Source organism: Opisthocomus hoazin, chromosome 1, assembly GCF_030867145.1.
Source record: "Opisthocomus hoazin isolate bOpiHoa1 chromosome 1, bOpiHoa1.hap1, whole genome shotgun sequence".
NCBI lineage: Eukaryota > Metazoa > Chordata > Aves > Opisthocomiformes > Opisthocomidae > Opisthocomus > Opisthocomus hoazin.
The window spans coordinates 108,204,324-108,230,085 of record NC_134414.1 but is presented as its reverse complement, the minus strand read 5'-3'; the positions used below and the strand labels follow the sequence as shown (position 1 = coordinate 108,230,085).

Genomic DNA, 25,762 nt, shown 5'->3' with positions numbered 1-25,762 from the left:
TGACTGAATCATTGGCTTGGTCAAGAGAGTCGCTGCTGTTAAATAAAACCTTCTTCTGTGGGAAGCTTATTTTATGTCGTCTGCCAGAATAATGACTTGCATGCAAGTAACAAATCAGAAGAAGAAAACCAGCTAAGAAGCTACTTGACCAAACTAAAAACGAAGTAGCCAGAGGTGAATTTTCCAGAGGAAGGATCACTAATAGCCATTAGGTGCAGTGAAAAAACGTGTTCTTGTTTTGGTATGAGATGTACTGTGCTAGTAAGGGACATACTGTGGATCTCGCTCTTGGCTGTATCGGGCTGAGTCAGTTCGAGTTAAAAAGTCTAAATTTTTCCTTTTTTTTTTTTTCCCCCCTAATGTGTAGCTAGTGGTGTTTCAGTAGTTAGGGAGGGGAGAAAAATTCAGTGCCCTCCTGTATTTGTCTCTTACATTCTAACAACTGCAACACATCTTTTTCATGATCTGGGAGAAGCTGGAAGAACTGTAACAAGGCAAGATTAATGAATGTTTGGTACATATAGATAATATTTATGATAAACACATTGCTTAGTTTGCTTTCGGTCTGTTGTAACTGTGTAGTAACATCACATTGTGTATTATTTGAATTGCATAGCATGCATGACTGAATGTTCCAAACTTCACAAATAAAATGTTAAAAGAGAACAGAGTGTTAGTTATTGTGCTCGGCTGGGTCTCCGGACTGTCACCATGGTATCGAACCGCTCGCTCTAATCGGTGTTCCTGGCATCCCTCTGAGATCGGGTGTGGTGATCGGCTATTAATCTATTTATTCTTTTTACAGAGTGGTAATTGAAGGAAAGCAGTCTAAGGTTCAGTTCACAGTAAAATTTCTTTTTGTGCATTTGCAGAACTACAGATGGGTCTTAGGTGGCAAAACACCTGCGTCTTGCTCAATCTGTCAGTGGCGGAATGGGGTATTGGATTTGGAGCGCCCGCGCCTTCCGCTGTTGGCCGTCCTGGCAGCGATCAAACCGCTTTTATCAGTAACATTGTATTTGTTAACTGTACAGGTAGTGATTTCACCCCTAGGAATCTTACTTGTTCTAATGCGTGAGTTAATTTAATTACAGTTTCTTTTGACTTGTGAAAGGTTTGCTGTGTCATGGCGAAGGCGCTGAACTCGTGCAGGCTGAAGCCCTGCCAGAGCTGGACGCTCCCCGCATCTTTTGCATTCCCACCGAGGCAGGCTGGATTTCAAGCCTTGGCGGGCAGCTTGCCTGCGGGGGAGGCCCTTCGGTGGGAGGGCCCGTTTCTAAAGAAAAACGCCGGGAGGAAGACTTTTAGCTTTTATTCTTGGCTCTTTACAAGCAAATTGAATTTGACCATTAAATTTGGTCATTTCCCCCTGTATTTGCTTGAGCTTTATCCTCAGCGACAGATGATGACGGGAATGTTTTGTCAGCAACTTTCTTCATCAGGGACCATCTGGCCACTGAAACAGTAAGGTCACCACACTTGGCGAATCATTACTAACATGTCTGTAACCTCACAAACTGATTCACAGTTGCTGTACTGTAGATGAAGTTAGATTCCGTTTCACAAGCTCCTCCTCCAGCTTATATCTCTGGTAAAGGAATTCCAAGGAAAGATTTTTATATTTAATTTTTTAACTTTATTAGACTTTATTTCAAATCCAAATTAAAATTACTGCAACACCGAAGTACCATAAGGACATCAGCGCACAGAATACAAATCAGCTTTCTCTGTATTAAAGGGGAGCTCCAAAACATACATAATCAGCTTTGGTCAGATGCACCTGGTTTGTATGGGGGAAAATTCATTATTTCACTAAATCCATCAAAATGTTTTCACAACTATGCTAAAATATTAAAAGACAACCATGCGCTTTTTCACAAGAGTTCAGCTGTGCAAAAAACCGTTATTGTTTTCAGAATTCTATTTACTGGGTTTCCATCAGTAGTATTGCAGGTGCAGATACTGTTCCAAAGAATAAAGGCACTTCAGCAGAATTTCTGAAGAATGTCTTGCACGCCAAGAGCACATTTTGTATTTAGTCCTAACTCCCTTTCTGCTCATACAATAAAAGAAAAAAAATATTTGAAGGGAATTCATATGACGTGCATTCACATGGGGATGCTTGAAGACAAATGGTCAGCAGATATTTAATTCTATTTAGCATCTGATTGAGAGCAGGTTCAATATTTGAAATGACAGGATATGTGCAGAATCTGGGCCAGACAAGATCTACCAACATGAACACAGAAACTATACAGAAAAAAAATCCATTTCATTATCAGCAAGAGTAGGTAGTGTTTTGGGAGGCCAGTTTTTCTTGTATTGGCTAGCGATTTTTACGAGTAAGGTTTTCTGCCTTTAGCTGTCTCTTCCATTGAACTGGTTCCAGTACTTTTCCTCCCAAGCACTTCACAGACATGACAAGAGAATCCCTTGTTACAGCCTGTACGGTCTGTTAGAGAGGAATACTGACACTCCTCAGCCAGTCTTGGAGATTCTCAGATCTCTCTGTACTCAACTGCATTTTTTTTGTTTGTTTAGAAACCAATTGAGAACCGAAATGTTAGCCAAGGAAGTGATTATAATTAGGAAGCAGGTAACGAAGCCATTGCTGAAACTACGGAGAACAGCCCCCTGCCTTAATATTCCCATTTGCGGCTTTCTCTGGATTTTCCTTCGCATCTTTAACCATTTGAGCGAGAACATGACACGGTAAACTCCATGTGGAAAACACTTTGTGAAGAGAACACAGTGTGGGTGTTAGCAGGCTGTGACCTCTGTACTGATCAGTTCAGGCAGCCCAGACGTCCCCTCTGAGGACCCTTGCAGACGTGCTGCCCCTACTTCCAGTAGATCTTCCCAGCTTCCCCGACCTGTATGGCCCCGCTGGCGACAAGCTGCAGGGCAGCCGGGAAGGCTCGGTGCTCGGCCTCCTTCACCCTTTCGGACAGGGTCTCCACCGTGTCACCGATCTTAACTGGAACCGCCTCTTGGAAAATGATCGCTCCAGCGTCAACTTCCTCCTGCAAAAGCAACAGCCAGAAAATCCCTACGGATGAGAGAGGAGAGAGAGGGGGGCCCAGCTGTACGACAACGAATGCAATCCAGCTGCCTCGGGGATCTGCTCGTCGTTACGTTATTACAGGAAACCTGAGTTCTGGGCAAACGTGAGGAACGCAGAGAAGACGCTGGCACGCAGGCTGGCCTGCGAGGAGCGAACAGAAGCACAGGGTTCACAGAAAAAGAGGAGGCAGGCAGAACACCAGCGAGTAACATTTCTGCTGCAGGAAACAACAAAAGCCATGTTAACTGGGGGCATGATAGGCTAAACTGGACAAAATGGTGACATTTCAATTCAGAAGAGAGGATTAGCCAAGCCTTGGCACAGAGCCGGACTAGAGGACCCAGCAGATCTTTCTGCTGCGTGTTAATGAGGCAGATCCCTGCTGTTCAGTTGCTGTTTCTCAGTACACATAGAGAACAAACCCAAAGTCATATCATGGAGAAAGGAATGCATTTTTTCCTTCTATCTATCTGGAAAAATAGTTTCTGTCTCTTTTTCCAAGAGAAACCAAAAATCATGAGAACAGATTTCAGAAGCAGTGGAAAAAGGGAGGATAATCTGAAAAATGCAGCAGCGGAGGGAAGACTAGTTATTGCCAACGCTGAGAACTGAACAAGATGGAAAAAATGCTCCCTGAGCTGATAATAACGTGCACTGATACCGCGAAAAGCCGGAGTTAAAGACTCAATAACAAAAACTACTAACAACTAGAAAATATCATTAAAGCTACTTTGTTATAGTTTCACGTTTCTTACGATCCCTTCTATCAGCACCTCTCAAGTTGAGAGATCTCTGAGTTTTGTTTTCTTAGTTTCTGACTAACACAAATTGTTGGTTTTCTCTGTTCCCACAAACATTGGATTACTTCTTAAGAAACCTAAGCTTCTCGTGCCATTTCCACTGGGTTGAGCTTTTTTGTTTTGGTTTTTTTTTTCTTTTTCTTGAAAACAACAAATAAGGAAGGCTGTACAATAAAATCTAACAAGTTGGTGCTGTGTAGTAATAAAGATTCTGGGCTAGCCAAGGCCATAGATGAACTAGTACCCCCACTGCAACTGGTGGAAGGCAGCAGTGCGATGCTTCGGGAAGAAGTTAACTTTGGTAACAGCACTGGAACAGGCTGCCCAGGGAGGTTGTGGAGTCTCCTTCTCTGGAGATATTCAAGACCCGCCTGGACGCGGTCCTGTACAGCCTGCTGTAGGTGACCCTGCTTCGGCAGGGGGGTTGGACTAGATGACCCACAGAGGTCCCTTCCAACCCCACCATTCTGTGATTCTGTGGTAAAGTTTAAACTCCTGTGTAGACTATTCATTTCCAGTTCCTTCTCCACAGACAGCAAACTAAAGCACTATATTGTTTCATAATGTCATGAATGAAAAAGGAGGAGAAAAGGTAATCAAACGTGATGGTATAAGGGTGTTCCAAGCAAGCTCGGAGGTGAAAATCTTACGACTGGTCAGTTATAAAGCAGAGGCAAAGCAGTACTTACAGCTACAAAGTGTACAGTACAGCCTGTGACTCGGACTCCAGCTTGTAACACCAATTTGTGGGCATTTGCTCCCTTGAAAGAAGGCAGTAGAGACGGGTGGATGTTCAGTATTTTTCCTGGAAAATTGTAAGTGAGGTCATTGTCTTTTAGCATTTGGCCTTAACAGAGCGTTCAAAGTACCACTATCAACAGAGGAGCAAAATACATTTGTGAAGAAGATTTTTCATGATTTCGTATGTGCTTGTTTTTTGATGCTACTGACAGATAACCAGCCCAAAGCACTGCAGAAAGTCTTGACTATTTCAGAAAAACCAAAGACAGCAGTCAGTTACAATTAATTGCATGGCTAAAGCATGTATCTCCAGTGACTAATCATGATTCGTTCTTCGATGTAGCTGTCCTTTCGCTCAGCATTGTGTTCGTCTCTTCTTTGATCACAAGCACAATCCTCCTTCTTAGAAACTCAGCACCTAGAAGAAGCTCGGCGCAGTTTCCAACGACGTAACGGGCCCCCCGTGACACATCAAAAATTCTTTAGCCTGGACTTTTCCTCCACACCTGTTTTGGCTTAACAGAAGACAACAGCTGCTCATACAGGAGCCCTTCTCTCTGCCCTTCCGACAAGCACCTGTCTACCACCACCACTTTCCACACGGACAGTTGACTGGGGGTCCTCAAATCGCCAAGGTAACCTCTAACGCTCAACTAGGTGTGACCGTGGTTACAACCCTGGGAAGCCTGTACCTCACGTTTCCCTTAAAAGAGAAAGCACACGCCTGAGTTCCTACCTAGCTGTAAAGCAGAGGAGGGTGGTTGCCTGTGACCGCAGGGGCTCACCGCTACAGCAATGTGAAGGTTAAACCATGAGAAAACCACCTTTCTTCCGGCAGACTTCCCCTGTCTGCTCCTAGTATGTCTGTGACAACCCCTCTCGCCCACTCTGGACCAGAGGGAAGTCAAAAGGTGCTTGACAGCCCCAGGTCTTCTCTTAGATTCAGTACAAACCCTTACAGGATAAAAAAAAAGTGGCCATTGATGCTATTTATATCACGGTATGCTATGCCCATGCCATCTCTGCATGCCTCCTGTTTCGGAAGGCTGTATGTCACCCGCACGCACCGAACACCACCGAAATGCCAAGCAGCGGGGCTGGGCTGACATATGCTGGCGCAGGCAGCAGTGTACTGAAATAGAGGCTTATGATTTTGTAATGTGAAGTGAAGGCCATTTCTGGCGGCCCGATACGAGACTTGCACTCTCACTGCAATAGCTCATGCAGATGCTGACCTGTGCAACTTCAAGAGGCGAACGTATCGACAGCTCTTCAACCATAGCTCAAGCGTAGTTTGTATCTCAGAAATATCCCTTTTTAAGCATCGGCATCGCCCTGCCTGCTGCTTGAGCAAAAATGTATTGGGGAGAGTGAGCTGAGAACAACGCTCTGCACTCCTGTCTGACAGCACTGTCAGAAACTACTCTAAAGGAAAGCGGTTTCCTGTTTGCTTGGGATCGTTTTGTTTTGATTTTTAGTCTGTCCTTTAACATCAAAATTAACATTTCAGGGCCATCGAGCATGAAAGAGTTTCACAACTAACTTCACACTCTGTGTCCCTGGGACTGCACGAGAAAGGAAAATGAACAGCTCTTAAGAAAGCAGCAACAAGAGTTGATTACTCATGGATAATTTAGGGTAGCCAGCGCCTAGGCATGGCCGGGTCAGAGTTTTACGACAGGCTCCTGTTTGCTGGCACAGATCCCTGAGCTGAACTGAATGTTTGAGCTCACATCTAAGACCTAGCTGAAGGATATTCTTGCTCAGAGCTCAGGCAGGTATCTGTTTTCAAGCTCAATTTAGAGCTGGACATTTAAAAAATGAGTTAGCTGTCCTGTACTAAAGTCTTTTCTTTTGCTCTCAGGCCAGTCATACGTCTAACACAAATGCTGCACTGTGCAAGGCGATCCTCAGAGCTGGAAGTGCTCTGTCCCTAAGTCAGAGGGAACTAAACATCCTTTATTCACACAAGATTTCTGCATTAGAGAAAGTTCTTTTCCATCCTCTACACAGATACTCTACTCAAAACACCTCTCTCATAATGAGGGATTACTCTCTCCTAACTACAGCTGTCTACAGCACAGACATTTACATCTTCGGCTTCTGGACTCTGTAACGAATGGAGAGAAACAAAAGCAATTCACCTGACTGACTTTAGCATAAAATGGATTGCCTCCTGGGAACGCCTGGTTGGCTCCACTGACTTTAAACAGAGGTTTGAAAAGTAGTTCAGGTGTAAAAGGTCCGTGTCGCAGACACACCCAGGGCGACACAGAAGTCCCCACGTGAACCATACTGGCTGCCCTTTCGGAAAGCTGCAATGTATAGGTTGACCAGCCTGTAACTGGCATGAGCAAGAACTAGTGACTGAAGCCAAAGCAGAGCAAACAGCAAGAAGAGCAGCTGCCTCTGTGCGACTCAGGACTCCCTAAAAGAAACAGAAAGAGATAAGAAGAGGAGTGTAACAACTAGGGGAGGGAGAGCAGCCACTGAAGCAGGCAGAGGTGTTATCAGCCTCTAACAAAGATGTGGAAAAATTGTAAAAGATGACCAGAATGGAGACACTGAACACTTGGGACAAACAAGAGCTGAATCTGCCCATGAAATGTGCCGCCCCTGCGTTCTGCCAGCTCCTGGGATGTCTGACCAGAAGACTGGCAAGCTCTTGCTAACAAGAACTGCATCTTGCAGTTTTACACACAGCCAAAGCAGCTCATCTGTTAGGGAAAGGAATTCTCACTGGCTGGATGCTCATCTCTCCCCAGCCAACACCTACTGCTTAGGCAACAATTTGCCCTGCACCTCATGTTTGCAGAGGTCTAAAGTCTTCACAGCCTTATTTTAAAATATTTTCTAATAAATCAGAGACTGCAAGATCTGCATTTGCCCTTGGCTTCCTTAAACCTCTGTGGAAATGACAGGGGGAAGGGGAAAAATACTGCCTTTCTCTTCCTCATCCTTTTCCTTACAAGATGAGAAGAGTCTAGTTCCTTGCAAACCCAGTATTAATATGGTCCCTTTTCTATATTTTTCCCATTTTCTCTTTCCTGAGGATGAGCTATAAAATTACCTTTTTTTTAAATGCATACACTACTATGCTGTGCTTACCTTCCCATTTTTTGACGAAAGGACCTGACAGTATTCGCATAAATCCAGCCAGACAGATCAGTTCAACTGAGAATTCTTCAAGGACTTTGTCAACTGCACTGTCAAATTCAGTGCGACTTTCATACAATTTATGGTCAATAACCTGTGATAACCCAGAAGACAAAGAAATAATGACACGATGTTAAAAGCCCTAAGAGCATAATGAAATGGTATCCTGGAGTAACAAACAAAAACCAAGTAAATCTCCACGTGTGGCTGGAGTTGGGCGCACATCCACAGCAAGAAGAAAAGTTCAAAAACACACGTAGCTAACAGACAAACATGCAGTCTTTATTCCTATTCACACAGAGCAATCATCAGAATAAACATGAGCTTTGTTTTATTACGCTCACAGCTGTAGGCCCCAGCATTTTCACACAATTTAACAACCTACAAACGTAGGTCATTAAGACAACCTAAAGTCTTACAATGATTTCACTTAATTTAAGGCCTCTGATAGTTCTAAGCCATTGAGCCTTGCTGAAAATTGTATCACAAAACCTTGAAACAAAGGCTAATCACAGACTTATAAAACAGCCCCTACTGCGTAAGGTCAATGTCCTTAAATTCTGTATTTTCCATGCAGGATACATCCCCTAATTTAAGCAGCAAGAAGGCAGTGCTACATAACCTAAAACATCCATAGCCTTTTAAATAAAAGTACCTGTTAATCCCTCCCAGATTTATCACGGTAGTTTTGAAAAACCAGAACTGGTTAGCTGACATGGTGGCAGAGGGCTCTAGAAATAGAGCCCAGCTCAGCACTGGGCTGAACTCTGCTGGGAGCAACTGGCGTGGCACGTACCCCTCCGTGCCGCCGTTTCACCACTCACTCACTCTCCATCTTAACCACTCAGACCATCACCTCTCCCAGAATACGTTTTTTCCCTCATTATGTGTTTATTCTTCCCCTGCATGCCATGGACATATTTCACCTGTGATCTTCATGTACTCCCAAATAAGAGACAGCAGCGCTAACAGTCAGATCCTGCTGCTGTTAAAGTTAATGACAAAGCTTCTGTTGGGCCCAAATCTTCCCTATGTCTGTAGTCATCAGCGAAAAGTGCCCATAAAATGCTCCTAAGAGAGAACAGTAGCATTTCACATCTGTAATACAACCAACTGCACAAAGCGCAGAGCAATGCAGCACTGGATCCAGCGACTCTAAGGGAGATGCAGTTGGCTTCCAATGAATTCTGGAGAGCCTGAAGCAACGCCCAGGGAGGCAGCGGAATATCCCACTGAATTTGACCTCTCTATTTCATTCAAATGAACTAGAGTGTCTGGTTAGCATGTAATTTTAAAATTAAATTCAAATAAAATAGCTTGTTACTTTAGTGTAAATGCACTACAGTTAAATAAGGGGAAAAGTGTAAACCGTAACTGAAAGTTTTGCGCTGGTTTAATACAATGACTATTCCCAAAGCCATGAGGATTGCTGGCAGCATCTCTGAGGAGAAGAAATGGAAGTATTTTGCTTCCCGTGTTAGGAAGCTTGCCCAAGGGCACAAGCTCCTGACAGACCAAAAGAGAAAAGCTAAGGCTTCCTATCAAACTATCTCTTACCTTGGTAAAACTTCTTACCTCACAGCACTTTCCTGCTATAGTCAGAGATAACAATGCCTAATTTTAAAAAGATGAGAAATACTTACCCTTGTAGGAATACCAGCTCTTTCAGCTTTCTTTAACCCCTCCACACCAGCTTTGTTAGAAACAACAAGAACTATTTGTGCAAAACTGGTTGGCTTCTTTGTGCTGTTTATGAGGGCTTCCAGGTTTGTGCCTATGAGTGAAAAAATAATTCATGCATATCAAGTTGTTCTCGGAGAATAAATATAGTTATCAGCTAGAAGAGGTTTTAAATAAGCAGCAATGTGAGAGAGACCCAACCCAAAAAACACTGATTTAACAATAATCCTTTTTTAATTCATCTTACTGGGAACCGACTCTTGACAGCTGGAGGCTACAGGACTTTTACTAGCAATTAAATTTGTAAACTGTAATTTATGGAATTGGAATGATGGTCTACTTCTTAGCAAGTGAGAATACTGGAAACCTTACGGAGCGCCTCTACGGCAAGAAGAATTTCTAATCTATTTGTGAAATAATACCACTGTCCTTACAGTGCAACGCTGAGGTTGCTCAAACCTAGAGACATGCAGAAATTTGCAGATAAAATGTGCACAGATGCAATTCATAGTCAGTTTGCAACAGAGGTTAAGGATCATTCTGTTTGTGAACGAAATTAATCCAGGGCAAAATCTATTCTGCCTGTTACTGAAAGCTTCTTAGAAGCCTATCAGAGTCTGCATGGAGAACTGCAACAACGTGAACAGATTTTGAATCTGGACTGAAGTTCCTTTTTCAATAGCCTGTTCTACTCTGTAGTAAAGAATATAAACTCTCACCTGTTCCAGAGATAAGGACAGCAACCTTCACTTTGTTTGTCTGGATTTTGCCTTGGATATGGCTGTGCACAGTCAGTGACCTATTTGCTTGCAAGGCTTGAAGCAGATTATGGACTTTAACATGGGCAGAGCCTGAACACATACCAGAAAAAAAAACCAAAACAACATCAGATAAATAAAGGGACACGCATAGAAAGAAGAAAAGTACACATGAAAAGAGATTAGTGGCACTGCTTTACTTCTCATTATTTATTTATAGCTCTGGTGACATCTGACATGGCTAAGCACATGTGTGAACGAAGACTGAAGTTGTGAGGACTGTCATTCTAATAGCCGGTGCAAAAAAGACATGGAGGTGCCAATTAAGAGATTTTCACCTAACCTCCACGGAGACTTACCAGCTAAGGAATTTAGATCTGCTTTTTTTTTTTTCTTTTCTGAGCAAAATAAAAATCTAATAACCTTTTTGTAGGGAGCCAACTTTCCCGATCAGCCAGGCTGCCTCGTGTCTCTGTACGTCCTTGAGGACCTGCTGAGCCATCTCCTTCTGAACTACCAAGACAGCACCGATCCCACAATTAAATGTCCGAGTCATTTCCTCCTCAGAGAGGTTTCCTTCTTTATGGAGCCAGCAAAAGATCTCAGGAATCTTCCAGGTAAAAGCATCTGAAGAGAATTGAAAACACAAATGAAGAGTTGAAATCACTATCAATGAACAAATACTAAAATTATTAAGAGCATTAAGAGGCAAGATCTGGATGGAAAGCACAGACAAAGTCCCACAGCAGCATTAGCTTGAGTGAAATCAGCTTCCATGCACAGAAACAGGATGTTTTTTCCTTCCTTACTGAACAAGACTTGTGAGTACAAACAAATGTCAGTCTGGAAGGAAATTAATCATATTGCTCCACTGCTAGCTATTAATCAGTAATTCAAAACAGGCTCTGAAGCAGTCTTTGGAAAATCCTGTTCTTGAAGGTGACAACTCTGCTTCTAGAGAAACTACTGTACCAGAACGATAGCCTTAAAAACTGTCACAAAAGTCTCACACTGCCCTCAGTTCCAACAAGGTAAGGATGATTTACAGCAGCACGAGAAATGCTTCTGGACAAGCCACTGTAAAGGAACTCCAAAGACAGTAAGTTTCTTTCTTGTCATGTTAACTTTAAAATGGTACTACCACCATTTATATTCATGAGTGTCTACTGTGGACAACCAGAAGAATGATTTACATGCAGTTCTGGAGTGCAAAACTCAAAATTAGTTCCCTTATTTTATTCTACAACCCAATAAACACTGCATAACCTATAGTTAGTCGTTTACCTTTCCATACTACCCTTTCTCCGTAATTCAAATACTCTTTCTAGCACACCTGATGAAATTGTGGTGAGGATTAATTAAGGCATGTCGAATAGCAGGAGATGGACTTGAGCTAGTAACCATATTTGAATGCTAACTGAAGACTTCATGAGTATCATTCAATTAGCAATAATTTTATAGGTTATTGCAAATGGCGACAGCTTACTTTGGATTGCTTTTAATGTTGTGTTATTTTTGCAGCTGTGGGTAGAGTTTCCTAAAAAATCTAATCCAACACATCGTAAAGGGAAGTGAATTCAACGGGTAGCAGTCTTAAGACTACAAAGTGTTTTGACTGTCTCTGGTTCAGGCACAGGGAGAATTTCAGCAACAATGAAGAGAAAAGCCAACATTTCTAGGCAGGCAAGTCCAGCTCTCAGAGCACAAGTCAGTTGACACGGCCCCATGTACGTAGGCTCCCACATCAATCCATATTAACATGTGGATGTTTCCATAGCTTTTCTTTTTATCTCACCTAAAACGACACCAAGGGACTCTGGGAGAACTCTGGGGATGTTTTCCAGCAAACCCCCTCCAGTGATGTGGGCATAGGCTTTCACGTGGCCTGAGCGAAGGGCAGGCAACAGAGTCTTACTGTAGATCTTAGTTGGGGTTAACAAGAGATCTCCTGTAGATGAAAGAGGATGAAAGAAGACCAGTTACAGCACAGACAGAAATGTTAATCAACATAAAATTGAGGAAATTTCAAAATTCTGATTTGCTGGATACTAATGACCATTGTACTACAGAGAAAACCACAATGTTCTACCTTTTCTAGCATACAATTTGTTATTTATCACTCTCCCTTAATTTCTTTCCTGCATATGTGATTCACAGGAAAAAAGAAGATGAGAACATGTTAAAGAACGGAATAAATATTCTAGTGCCTTACAAAAGTTACAAAAGCAAAGGCACAGACAAAACAACTGTGTGACATTTGCCTGTTCAGAAGTTCAAGTTATAATGCAAGAAAAGGCATTATAAATGGTACCTAATGTCTGATCACCGGAGACGCCAACTGGAGAAGAGAAATCGAACGAGGACTTTTCCACAATCTTCCTTACAAGGCTGTACCCGTTGCTGTGAACCCCAGAAGAAGCCACTCCAATAACCACGTCTCCGTCAGCAATTCTCTCCAGCTGGGGCAGCATCTTCCCTCTCTCCACCGCACCAACAGCAAAGCCAGCCAGGTCGTACTCCCCGGGTGGATACATGCCCGGCATTTCAGCAGTTTCTCCTCCTGTGGGAATCAAAAAAGGGGAAAGGGGGTGTTGGAAAACCACTGGGGCCAGTAGGCATGCAATTTTTTCAAAGTTTTAAACTCATAAGGCACTAACAGAGTAGGCTTTTAAATTAGATACATGAACGTTAAAAAGAATTAAAACCACGTTTGTCACAGGCCCTTCAATTGAACAGGCAATAATAAACTGGGAAAGAATATTTCCTCCCTCACCCCAACAACCAATATCAAATTGCTGTGCATTCACATTTTTAAATCAAAGCATATATTTAGTGCTTCATATTTCCAAATTTCTGTCAGGCTTAATATTCTCCATGGAAAAACCTGACAGATACAAGCGATATGAGAAATTCATACAAGGTCATCAAAGGAACGACATAGCTATCGGACTCACTTGCCTTTGTAAAGATTTTGTGTATAGCGCTGTCCTGCCTGCCACTCCTGCCCACAACCTGGCCATCACTACCACGCCACCAAGGTTTATGGACTGTTCTGGGAGAACACCTCTAGAAGAGGGCCTTTCCTACCCAGCCGTGCAGACAAACTGCTGTCTAGACTATTATCTATTAACTTGATTATTAGAAGATCCTCTTGTTTTGTCCTGAAAGCCAATGTTTTATCTGGCTGGTCTCATCCAGAGGGCAGTCTGGAAAGGCAATTTTCCCAGCTTGCACAGAAGCGCACGGCACAGCTCAGACAGCATTCTCTCTCTCTATGTATATATATCTATACATACCATACTGGCTCCCCTACTGCCCTTCAGGTATAAGCTGATGGTCCTCACTGTTGAAGACCTATGTTCTGCCTGTCACAGCTTATTCAGTGTAGAGAGCGGAACTCGCTGTGTTTGGCATGTGAAATCAGCATTTACTGCTCATTCCAAAGTTTTCCACCAGACCTCTTCACACTGTCCCCTCATACCCAGGAGAAACTCTCACCAGCTGTCCTCACAGCCATCTCACTGCTCTCCTTCAAACCCCTCCACTGGTCACCACGTCTACAAGAAAACAACTGGAAAATTATTATGTTGCCACTATATTACGAATTCTGCCCAACATGTTTTTCTTTTGCACTCATCAGGTTTCATTCAATACAAAATTCTTCCATTTCCCAAAAGTGTCCCTGAAGGGGCTCTAAATTTACCTGAGTGATGGGGGAACCTGTTCCTGTGCTCAGCGCTTGACACGGCTCAATACCAGATTCTTTGGAAGCTTTTTCAGGTTTCTACATGACATATTGCTATAATCAACTTTAAAATCAAAGTTCATTTGCTTAGATACATTACTTGAAGTCTGTATTTAATGACGTGTGTGCAAAACCAAGCTCGTAGATAAGCCCTTCAGTACCCCAAGTGGTGTGATGAGCTTAAGGTGGTTGAGCTGAATATTCAGCTATTGCAGAAATGCGAGGTAGGAATTTAGGAACATGCTTCAAATGAGACTTCTACGAGGTGATATTATACAAAGACAGATCTATATGCTATGGGTATGCACAGTAAAACGAATGGATGAAGTTGGAGCCCAAACTGAAATTTATTTCGATGATCCAGGCTACAGAAAGCATTTCCTCCTCAGATTCAGAGTTACTGCATCATGTCTGTTCCTTCTTTTTTTGAGAGTGCCAGAAATTCAGTGAAGAAATCACAGCTGTTTTATTTATGAGTTTGGACTTCTTTTTATATTAGCACAAAAAGATATTTACTAACCCATTTACAAATGTGAGAAGTTAATCTCTGGTAATTAATTTAAAACATCCAAAGCCCTTCGTGGTTTTAAAGTCTTCCAGTTGGAAATAAAATCTTGAAATTTCAGTAAGTAATTTCATAGCAAGGTTTCACATCACATGCACTTACACTGAAGTATGAATGGTTTGATTATATTTGATAAACTGAAAGAACACCTTAAGACAAATATAAAGCTAACAGTTCATGCAGAAAAAAATAAACCAGAACATAAATAGCCTGTTATTCAAAGCTTGTAAACTACTCCAAAATGACACACTTCCACTTAGAAAAGATTTTTGTTAGTAACTTACTTAAAGAATTGGAAAAAAGGAAAGAGCTACAGTATTACTAATTCTAAAGTAGTACCTAAACAGACACACGAACTGTCACTTTTAGTCTCAAATGAACGGTCTTTTTTGAAAAATAATGGTAATTCTCCACATTTGTGTTACAAAAAAAGAAGGAAAAATTAAAACTATGAGAGAAAATGGAACTTTCTGGGTTTCATTGCTTTAAAATTTAACCCTGTGTTGTACTCCTTTTATGAACTGAAGACTTACACAAAAGAATGTATTTTTCACTAACCTAGAAATATTTTTATTGAGTTGAACAGCTTTAAAGCTGTAATTTTTAAGATTCAAGCAGTGAAATATTGTACCATTTTCATGGACACTAGATTACTGTATACCAGAATACATACATAATTTGTTATTAAAATGTATTACGTACTTATGTTATAGGGCTGAAAAGGAAAATGTTTAAATTTGAGTCTTAACATCTTGGAACATGCAGACTGTGGTGAAATAAATCTCCTGCAAGTCTTCAGTAGACAAATAGTTTTGCTATTAGTTTTGTAACTAACAAAACCTGGTTGCTTTTATGTTTCTGTCTTGAAGTTAACTTCTGTGTCTTAAGTAGTGAGCTCCAGCTGAAGGTTTTGTTGCATTCATAAGGTCATTCTCTGGCTTTCTCATTTTACGAAGCCTGTGGGAGCACAATAGCTGTAAGAGCTCTACCTTCCCTGTCAAATTTGGTTAAAATCAGCCAAAGGATAACATGTACGCACACAGGGACATGTGCATGCACAGTAACACATATAAATCTTTTTTCTAGAAGAAAACTTCAGAATTTTCTTTAGGATAAAGGCTAAAAACAAACAAACCTATTGGGCATGTTTTAAAATTTACGTGAAAAATACAAAGATTTAAAATATATGAATTATTAGTTTTGTCAATAGTTACAATGTTAAGCGAAAAGATATGATAAGAAAATTCATATGCAACTCCCTAAGCTAATGGCAACATTTGTAGAGCGCTGTCTCCTTCCAGTGGGTAGAGATTATGTTCTCTAAAAGCAAAGACATGTGATGCTTTGGGTTTTTTTTCACTCTCCTAAGATTCTTCAGTGGAGTAGGAAAACAAACATATTAAAACCAATTATAAAGATATGGTGTAAGATTTTTCATATCCTTCAAAGAAAAGTGTTCATACCCAAAAGAGCACATCCTGCCTTTTTGCAAGCTTCGGCTATTCCTGCAATGACACCCTGAGCCACTTCGACGTCGAGTTTGCCGCAGGCAAAATAGTCAAGGAAGAAGAGGGGCTCCGCTCCTTGAGCCAAGATGTCATTGACACACATGGCAACCAGGTCCTGACCTATGGTGTCGTGTTTCTTACACGCTTGTGCAATCTGCAAAACACAGTGAGAGAACCCCTTGGTTAGCTTCGAGAAACCAAAACGCAAGCGGGGAGTCTGCAGTGGAAGAGGATCAAAACCACGCTGTTGCGCCAGGTGCTTCTTGAGGAGCAGCTTCATTTATTATCGTCTCCGTGAGCCTCTGCTAATGTTTTATTTTAGGAGTTGTTACTCTCTTAACTGGCAAGCACAAAAGGCACTTTATGGAGGGAGACTGAACTAGAAAGGGTTTCATCACAGTTTGCGTAAACACAACAGCAACCGTATAATTAAATGTTTTTACCCGTAAGTAATTTTTTGAAGGGTGGAGAGTCTACCTTAATGAAATGGTGTCCCTGATTACATACTTAACATTGAAAGTGATTTATTTTAAGCATCATTTCAAGTATGGCTATTTACATGCCAGAAGTTTAATGTATATTTAATTCTTTTGCCTGATAGAGGGCAATTTCATTTTTCATTCCCTTTTTAGAAAGACAAAAAGGTATTTTTAAAAGACAACCGATATTTTCTGTTAAAACATTTTCCCTTCTGTGCTATTTTCCTTCCTTTACATGGATTTTCACATTACCTTAAGTTTTGTGCCAACACCATCAGTTCCAGATACCAAGATAGGATCTTTGTAACCAGCTGCTTTCAAATCAAAGAGGCCAGCAAATCCTCCAAGTTCTGCACTGCAGCCTGCCAACCAGAAAACAGGATAAAATAGTGAATTTTTACTTTCATGGGTTTCTCCAGGATCTCCAACACAAATTCTCTCTGATGTCTGTCAACATGACTTCGCCTTGGCACCAGGAAACTTTTCTCTGACATTTAGAGCCTCTTCACAGAGGCACAGGAGCTCCTAATCTTATGTTTGCTTTGTCTTTTTTTCTTCATTATTACCTAAGGCTAAAAATCCCAGACTTTGTGATTGAACATTCACTAATTACTGTGACTGATATATTTCACCCTTGCAGTTAGTATTTTTCTGAAAAACAGAAAATGAATTGTGGTAACAGATTGAAGCCCACTGCTTCCCAGGAAAAGATGATAACTAGACATTTTCCAGCTGAGATCCCATATCTCTTTGTTAATACTGGTACTTATAGTATATTAAGACTTCTTGTTCCTAAGACTGGTTATGATAGGTAAGTAAGGTAACGTTAAAACTAAAATTGGCCAAAACCTAAGAGTGAAACAAATATGAGTAGAAAATACTATGAATTCTAAGAAATGAGTAGTTGTACTAGTGTGGGTGTACCTACTTGTATTTTTCTCTCTGTGTATACCTGATTTTATTTGAATGTTCTCAGTTAATTTGAAGTAAAAGGGTTATTTCATAAATGACTAATATTTTAAATCTGTCGAAAGAATTACAGGGACTTGCTAGAGCAAGATGTGCCTGAGATCAGAACAAAAAAAGGATGAATTGATTCTCTTTTAAACAAGCAAAGGATGTGTCTTCCGTATGTAATAGATAGTAACTCTGAGGAATTCTACATCTTGTATACCTTCCTAAACATTTATCTACAAAAACTGCACAGTTCGCTGCGCAAGAAATAATAATCCACGTGACCAAAAATAGCACTGAATAGTAGGATTTTTGCTTGCATTTATCCTTTCAGAGTGCTGAACTGTATTCTCTAACATTCAGGACATTAAGAAAATTCAGTTAGAGTAATTTTGGGAAGAAAATCTGTAAATTTAAGGAAGTACGTTTGAAGAAATCACAGGCCTTTGCTTACCGCAGGTATTTCTTGTGCAATTCAGAAACATGCAGAACACATAAATAGGAGCTTTTGTATCAAGATAAAGATCAAATGATAAGCCTCATTGCCGTGAACTGACTGAAACAGAAATAGAAGCTACAAGTCTTACCTGACCTTGACGTGGCTGCAGCTAGGGGTTTAATTTTCTGAACCAAAGTATTTCCTGCTGCAATGTCTACCCCACTGTTTTTGTAAGTCAGGCCTCTGAAATAATGTTAAAAAACAATGTCACGGCAATTGATTACTAAATGCACAAACATGTATTTTAAAATAGTATTTACTTTTTTACGTCTAAAGGGATTAGACTTCTCTACACTAAAGGGATTAACCATTCAGAATCCTATTCTGCTGCCAAGTACCACTATTTTCCTGCTTGCACAGCAAGTGGCTCACATAGAATGATCTCTAAGTATTGCAGTACGCATTTCAGGCAGGTTCAACAGCTCAAAGGTTAACTTCTTTGCTGTTTGGAACCTGACCTCACACATCTACCTGAAGACAGGGAGTATTATACCAAAGAAACAAAACCTAGTGAATTTGCACCACAGTCTGCCATAAGCAGTATTCATAGTTCCAGGTATCTGGAAGACAGCATCAGAGCATTAGCACCACACGCTATCCAGTCAAATACCAAGATAAAACCCAACCAACCAACCAAAAAAATCTAACAACAAGTTAAAACAGGTGGAATAATGGATCTGATTTTGCAAGGTTTGAATCCCTGGTCCAGGCACTGAGGTGCTGAGGTGTTAGCAGTATAGTTCCTATGCTCAAACCAAAACGTATACAAAAATGCACTGCTAAATCAGAACACCTCAGCACCATGCAGCATCAGGTTCAAGTTTGCTTTTCAAAACAGAAGCATCACATAAATCAATAGTCCTCTATGATACTTCAGGAGTTTTACAACTGTAGTTTAAAGGTTGCCTCTCCTTATCATCTGGAATGATAACACCACAAAACCAGCCACACCTCTTTTTTACTTAAATGGACTTCTGATTAAAGTATATATTTTAAAGTTTATTTTAAAAGACCTAAGTTCCTAAGGCCCGTTTTAGCAATCTAGAAAGAATTGTCTGTAAGCTCTGGGTGTTCTTTCCATATACAGCCGTACAAGAGAAAACATACCTAGTACAAACTGGTATATGTAACTTGTCTGTCCGTACAACTGACTGGGGACATTAAGGTACCATCCCGTATTTACAGAAGGACCTTTTCATTTTGGAGATAGTGAGTTTAACGACTTTTAATTACCAGTTGCACCAAACGTATCTCACTCCAGTTACACCATTGTTATTTCTACACTGTCTGTGGCGTGAATCAGGCTACCTAGTGCATCCCTATTTTAGGTTCATACCTATTTTAGCTCTTCTTGGTGTGATTCAGTATTAGTTTAAATTCTAAGGGTGAAACACACTGTTGATTAACAAGGACAAATACAACAAAACAACTGGCCAAAGAGGGGTGCTACCAGGAAAACACAAAGGTATCTGCACTCACATTATATCACTGCTCAAAAATTTGCAAGAGGAAAATAATTACAAGCAGCAGCAGCTGTTCAGCCTGTGAACAAGACTCAAGGAAATACTAGCCTGCAATAACAAGAGACCCAAGTCAGGCCCTTTCAGTCTGAACAAGATAAATATTCAACACATTTTCACCTTATTGGTAAAAGCATGGTATCTACTTTGATTCTTTAAATGAATCTTTAATTCTTTAATTTTTCTTAAATGTTTTTTATTAAATAAATATTCTGGATATTTTCACAAAGTGAAATGCACAGGACTTAATCCTGCAAAGCTGCCCAGAGGAGGTGTGTCCCCAACTTTGCAGAGCCAACCATCACCCTTCCGGAACTGTGTGCAACAGAGTCCAAAGTGAAGCCTGCCTGCCTGTCTGTTCTTCGAATTTTAGGATGTCTGAGCAAAAGCTGGTGCAGATTCAATGACAGTGGAACAGGCACTGACTGTAAACCATTCCCAGGAGTCTCCTTCATAAGTAGGGACCATCCCTGCACACAGGCACTCCAGTCAAGAAACTTGCTGGCTGTGGCCCATTAACTCCGTGTTTCAGAGAACTGTTTGTTAAAGTACCGTCTTCTCCTGCCTCACACACTGACCTCATTTTTTTCTACTACAATACAAATACTAATCACATATTATCACAGAAATTGCTCAAAAGATGCACAGTACTTGAGAGAGAAAGCAAACTAAATACGAACGCCTTTGTTCATTTAGTAAGTTTATTGATCATTAATTTTTCAATATACTAATCAGTATACACTGTCAGCAAAAATAGAGCTCTTACTAATATGCTTCATAGATTACAAAATAACATATTATCAAAAAGTTATGTTTTGAGCTAAATGGAGCATAGGCAGGCAGATTTGGTTCATATTAGATAAAAATCATTCTAAAAACTTGCAAGAAGCTCTCAATAACATTAGAGAGACAGTAGGACACACTGCTTTAAAAAAAACCCTGCACCCATATCATCTTAAGACTGTTAAACCAAATACTGTGAGAACAAAAGGAATAATAATAAAAAGGAGTGATAAATCCTACCCATGTTGTTAGCCAGCTATTCCATTAAAATGCATATCCCAACAAGACAGGTGTTTCAAGATCATTTTAACCATTTCTAAAGACTCTAAAATGAACCAATAACATAGCTCAAACTTTGTTCATACATACATTCCATTATATTAATATTAGACTTATGGACAATACAAATCTAGACCAAAAGCTATGGTTTAAAGCCCAAGAACCAGAAGTTCACCCTCCCTAAAACAGATGTAACAGACAGCAACAGCACAAGTTAATCCTATATGTTTGTCACTGCAGTTGAACTCAGACTCTGGAGAATAAGAACACGGATGAGAGAGCCATCAAAAAGCCTGATCCCTCCTGGACTGGTCTTGCTTAGATTACTTACAAGGATCGTAAATAAAACTTGTATAGAATTATACATAATATCAACATCGGTTTATTAATGTAAACTAGTGATATCTTTAAGCCCTTTTTACACCGGCTATTTCCATTTCAAGTATTTCAAGTATCTACCTGGATTGTCTCAGGAAAGCTATAGCCCGATAACCAATGTCCTTTCTATAAATGGCACCCTTGAAGTGTATGGTTGCTACTCCCTTGTTGGCTTCTTCCAGTGCTGTCATTAGATCCTTCTTAATAGCAGTTACTGTGAGGACTCTTCCTCCACTAGTCACCACTTCGCCATCCTTCAGGGCTGTGCCTGCATGGAACACCTCCAATCCTAGCTGCTTAGCCTTAGAAAGTCCTGTGATTATTATTTAAGAAAGTAAATGCAGAAAGATCAATTGATTAGAACATTATCTATTAAATTACAAATGAAGTTATTCAGCACTTATTGACTGTGTCTAGAAACCACAATCGAATTCAGTGTGATCAGGCTGGGAAACAAGAATAAATTTGTAAAAACTACATTTTGAGGAGAGACAAGTCTGCTACTTGTATGCTCAGAGACACAGAAAGAGGTATTTAACTGAAACATCTGTATACAACATCTAATTCCAGGAGGACTTCACTGACACAGAGACCATAAAACACATCAGCATCAACATTATGTCAGAATCAGTGACAAGCCCAGAACTACAAATATTAAAGAAACGCAACAGAACTTTACAATATGGTACGGAGAATTGAAAATGTGATGGGTGCACTACCAATAAACTTTGACGTGTGAAAATTCAGTTGTCTCTTGCTGCCCCATAACAACAAGATCTAAACTTTCTATGAATCTGAGTTACACTGACTCACCTTCACCTGGCAAAAGAGAGAATGGGAAGAGGGCAGGAGAGGAATCAGACTTCTGCTGTTTCTCCTGCTGTACTTACCTGTTATCTCCAAACCCTTGGGATATGTTCCTGGATACCCTTCGCTAGCCATGACCACTGTCACAGCTGCACTGTCTTCAAACCAAACTGGCATGGAACTAGACAACTTTTTATTGATAACGGCTTGCACGACTTCATACAAATCGCTTTTCAACAGTGGAAGAATTACCTGCAAAATACAGATTAGCAAATTAAAGAAAACCACGTATATTGTTACATTTTCTTCACTGAGCTTTTACTCATGCAACTGTAAAAATAACATTAAATAAGTCTGTTCTTATACTGTATTTTCACACATACATACTTACTGTGCATAATGTATGTACCTTTAAAAATACTCTGCCTTGAATATAATTTCTATGGGAAAAAGAACTGCTACATACGGAGGGGAAAAGGTAGAGGCCAAAGAACTCTATTTGTTCTGAAGAATAGAAATGAAGGGTGTTGTTCCACTTGTCAACAGGGAGTGGGGAAAAGAAGCGTTCACTTCTTTAATAATGTAAAAAAAAGTCCAACTCCATTCCAGAAAAGACAGGAAAGTGCTGAGTTTCACTCAAGCTTAGCCTTGTAAAGCCCATATCTGAGTATAACCTGCTGAAATCTTCTCTGGAATGGAACAATTTCATAACAGACCTTCAGTCTTGAATGAACAAACCAAATATTTTAAATCTCAGTGCTCTTAGCTAATTATTCACCCAAAAGGTAGTTAAGAATAATGATAGATGGTAACAGACTTTTGTCCTCCCATAATGCCATACTGTATCTACCTACAAAGTAACTCACCTGACATTCAGGGTCACCAAATCTGCAGTTAAACTCAAGAACTTTTGGTCCATCTTTGGTCAGCATTAATCCAGCATAAAGCACACCTAGAAAAAAAAATATATAAAAAGCTATCTAAGCAACTGCACAGGTCATTTGTTTTGAATCTATTTATAACAGTGTTACAAAGGATGCCACCTGTACTCATTTAAAGGTAGTATGTTAACACTTAAGAAATGTTAAAAATAAATCAGGCAGAAATAGCTGACAATTGGTGGTGGTTACAATTTTGCAGCTTATTTTCAAATGTTTTCCTTTCTGTTCTTCCTTACTTGACAATTATCCACCATTAATGAAGCGATATCCATTGATTTCAATGGACTCTAAATCAAGCCACTGATAGCAATCCCAGTTTCCAAATAAATCGAAGTTATCTTCCTTAATTTACAGAGTGAGTTAGGCCTATAAAGAGGACAAAGCTAAAAAAAAAAGTCTTTCTCTTTATGACTGAAAACCCCAAACTTTTGTACATACCAAAATAGGGGACACCTTCTTTCCTCATGCCATCAACAGTTTTCTGAAGAACAGTATCTCTTATTTTCTGCAGTAAATCTTTAGAAATCTAATAAAACAGGATTAGAAAACAATGTTTGTAAAAAGGGAGTGGATGATTTTTCCTGCTGTGATGGCTAGCATTTTTAAGAGCCACGCAGAACACTTGGATGGTCTCTTGCTCATTCCAAAACGTTTCATATGATGGAAAGCTGTTATTTTTTATCTCTCCTCAGACAACATACCACAGCATTAAAACAACCGTTTGCATTTCTTCAGAAACTTTTCCAGGCTTGGATCTACCTGGGCAAGCAATCCCACTGGCTTCACTGGAACAAACCATTTGCATAGACATACTGGAATTTATACAAGGCTTCTCAAAGACAAACCACAGTTGGAAAGTATAGTTATCAATGACCAAATTTTATTCAATAAACAAAATTAATAGCTTTACAGAGGAACAAACCTCGGGTTGATTTTTTTTTTTAAATAAAAAAAGAAGAAACACTGGCCATGACATGGGTGAAATCAAAGTAAGTCCTTTTGCCAATGGAAGTTCCTCGCCAAACAGAAACCGAATTACCTTAAGCCACAGCAAAAATTTATCACCAGCTTAGTTCAGCACAAGATATAAATGTGGTTTTAAGCACTTGGTTCTAATGATCAGTATTTCACAACACTTAAAAAAACAAAAGAAAATACAAAAGTTGCAGAAATAACAACACTCCTACCTTTATAATTAAACTTAATTCAGTAGAAATATTCCCCTCTCTAGAGAAACAAATTTATTAAGTTATGGACTTTACTTGACTAAGTCTGTTTTAGGCAATTTTTTCCATCCACAAAAGCCCACTCTCTTCACCCTCCTGTTCATTGTGATGGAACTAAAAATTCATACCTGTTTTCAATACTAGAACTGTAGTACAGCTGTAGTGAAACATCTCCTTATCAATACACTTTTACCTGAGGTGCTGGAGAATAAGCTCCCATCCCTCCAGTGTTAGGGCCTTCATCTCCATCCATTAATCGCTTGTGGTCTTGGGCTGGAGGCATGGGAGCAACTGTGATGCCATCAGTGAAACACAAGCACTAGAAAACAAGGAGAACAGTTAAAACTCAAGTGTAGGATTAAAATTAAAGTGCAGAAAGTGCAAATATATTTGATTTTCAGTGTTGCAAATGGATATATTCTGTCTCCCCATTAAAACAAATTACAGTACTCTAAACACTTCCCTTTTCCCTCAGGAAGCAGTGCCTCCTTTTATACGATCTTCCTACAGAAATTACCTTTCATATAGCATATGAAAAATTATAACATCAGTAGCTGTACTGAAAAGAAATACTCTGAAGTTTAAAAAAAAAATTAAAATACTCCATGATGGAAGCTACTTCTTCCCTCCTCCTTCCTCCCCCCTGCCTGGGAAGAAAGTCATGACATTCATTTCAAGATTTCCTATTCCTTGTTGATAAAACTATTTACTTTTGAATTATTTATAAATTATTTTTATATATTATTTACATATGCTTTTATCCTCAATATCTTCATAATAACAAACCTGCTGACATACTCTGTTACTGGATGATGATGTTCACCATCTGGACTACTGCTACAACAGAATATTTTATAATGCTAATTAGAAGACAAGTAAGGATTCCCCTACAAACCCCAAAATGCCAAAATATTAACGTATTAAAAACCACAGTCATTTGTGGAAGGTGAATTATTTTGAAAGGCAAGTCAGTATGTTTTCTTCACTGCTGCCATTCATCATAGGAAAAAACCTTTAAAAGGCGTGTTTATATTATTGTGTTATACTACAGGAAGTCTGTCAGTATTCTAAGGACTAATTAAGAGCATCACTTATTTTCCAGCAGAAAAGGAAGGTCTGGATAACCCCTTAGCTGCTAAAAAGTTCAAGCCCACCAGGAAGGAATAAGAATGACCAATATCTGCATGTCTAATTTCTTCATATCGGGCAGGAAACAGGACTGTGCAAAGATTGGCAACAGTTGGAGATGATCGCTTACATTATAAATACCACCACATCCAAGATGAACGTTCACATATCCAGCATAAGTCAATTCCAGCTCCAGGACTTTGGAACCTGAGCTGGTACTTGGCTGTTCTACTTTGTGTGATGCAAGTGTCAAGTTCCCCAGCCACCTCAAAACCTAGGCTCCAATTCTCACTTTGTCCTTCACATTCTGCTAATTAAATCAGGTATACTTTTTTCAACGAAGGAGCTGAATCAGCTTAAAATGAAGGAAATGTTCTCTCTGCATCTGCAGAGTAAATCAACACTGTCAAATCATTCAACAGCCTTTGGTTCCAGACCCTTCGTCCCCGGGTGCGCTTCCACATTGCAATCTCTCTGGCAACGAAACTGCTTACAGAGGCTCCTGCCTGCACCTGTCTTGAGCCAATTGTTCCCTTGCTCCAGAGGAGTTCCCTGCTCCCTCGTGATGCAGTTCAACATATTCCCTTCGTCAGCATAATGAAAGGTTCCACCCCCCCGACCCTCAACCACTCCTTGCCTTGCTCTGCACTTCACCATCCTGTTACTTGTACCGATTCAAATGGCACTGGGCTCTACACCAGAACACGGAAAACATGCAAGGAAGCATTGCTGATTTCTTTGAAAAAAGGCC

General features: G+C 40.2%; 1 protein-coding gene across 2 annotated transcripts in view; it reads right to left on the bottom strand.

Annotated features, from left to right (window-relative positions):
* Nucleotides 1-1,296: 1,296 nt before the first annotated feature.
* The window catches only part of GART (phosphoribosylglycinamide formyltransferase, phosphoribosylglycinamide synthetase, phosphoribosylaminoimidazole synthetase), a 41,455-nt gene continuing 16,989 nt past the window's right edge, over nucleotides 1,297-25,762 (bottom strand). For both annotated transcript variants that reach the window (XM_075432560.1, XM_075432552.1), the window contains exons 7-22: nucleotides 24,077-24,202; nucleotides 23,096-23,183; nucleotides 22,583-22,668; nucleotides 21,800-21,968; nucleotides 20,991-21,222; nucleotides 18,038-18,132; nucleotides 16,749-16,858; nucleotides 15,973-16,171; nucleotides 12,511-12,759; nucleotides 11,995-12,147; nucleotides 10,623-10,826; nucleotides 10,161-10,292; nucleotides 9,405-9,535; nucleotides 7,714-7,855; nucleotides 4,554-4,669; nucleotides 1,297-3,023 (exon numbers count right to left, since the gene is read on the bottom strand). In XM_075432560.1, coding sequence (XP_075288675.1) covers nucleotides 2,841-3,023; nucleotides 4,554-4,669; nucleotides 7,714-7,855; nucleotides 9,405-9,535; nucleotides 10,161-10,292; nucleotides 10,623-10,826; nucleotides 11,995-12,147; nucleotides 12,511-12,759; nucleotides 15,973-16,171; nucleotides 16,749-16,858; nucleotides 18,038-18,132; nucleotides 20,991-21,222; nucleotides 21,800-21,968; nucleotides 22,583-22,668; nucleotides 23,096-23,183; nucleotides 24,077-24,202 — 2,415 coding nt within the window. In that variant the 3' untranslated portion in view covers nucleotides 1,297-2,840. The remainder of the gene's footprint in view (nucleotides 3,024-4,553; nucleotides 4,670-7,713; nucleotides 7,856-9,404; nucleotides 9,536-10,160; nucleotides 10,293-10,622; nucleotides 10,827-11,994; nucleotides 12,148-12,510; nucleotides 12,760-15,972; nucleotides 16,172-16,748; nucleotides 16,859-18,037; nucleotides 18,133-20,990; nucleotides 21,223-21,799; nucleotides 21,969-22,582; nucleotides 22,669-23,095; nucleotides 23,184-24,076; nucleotides 24,203-25,762) is intronic.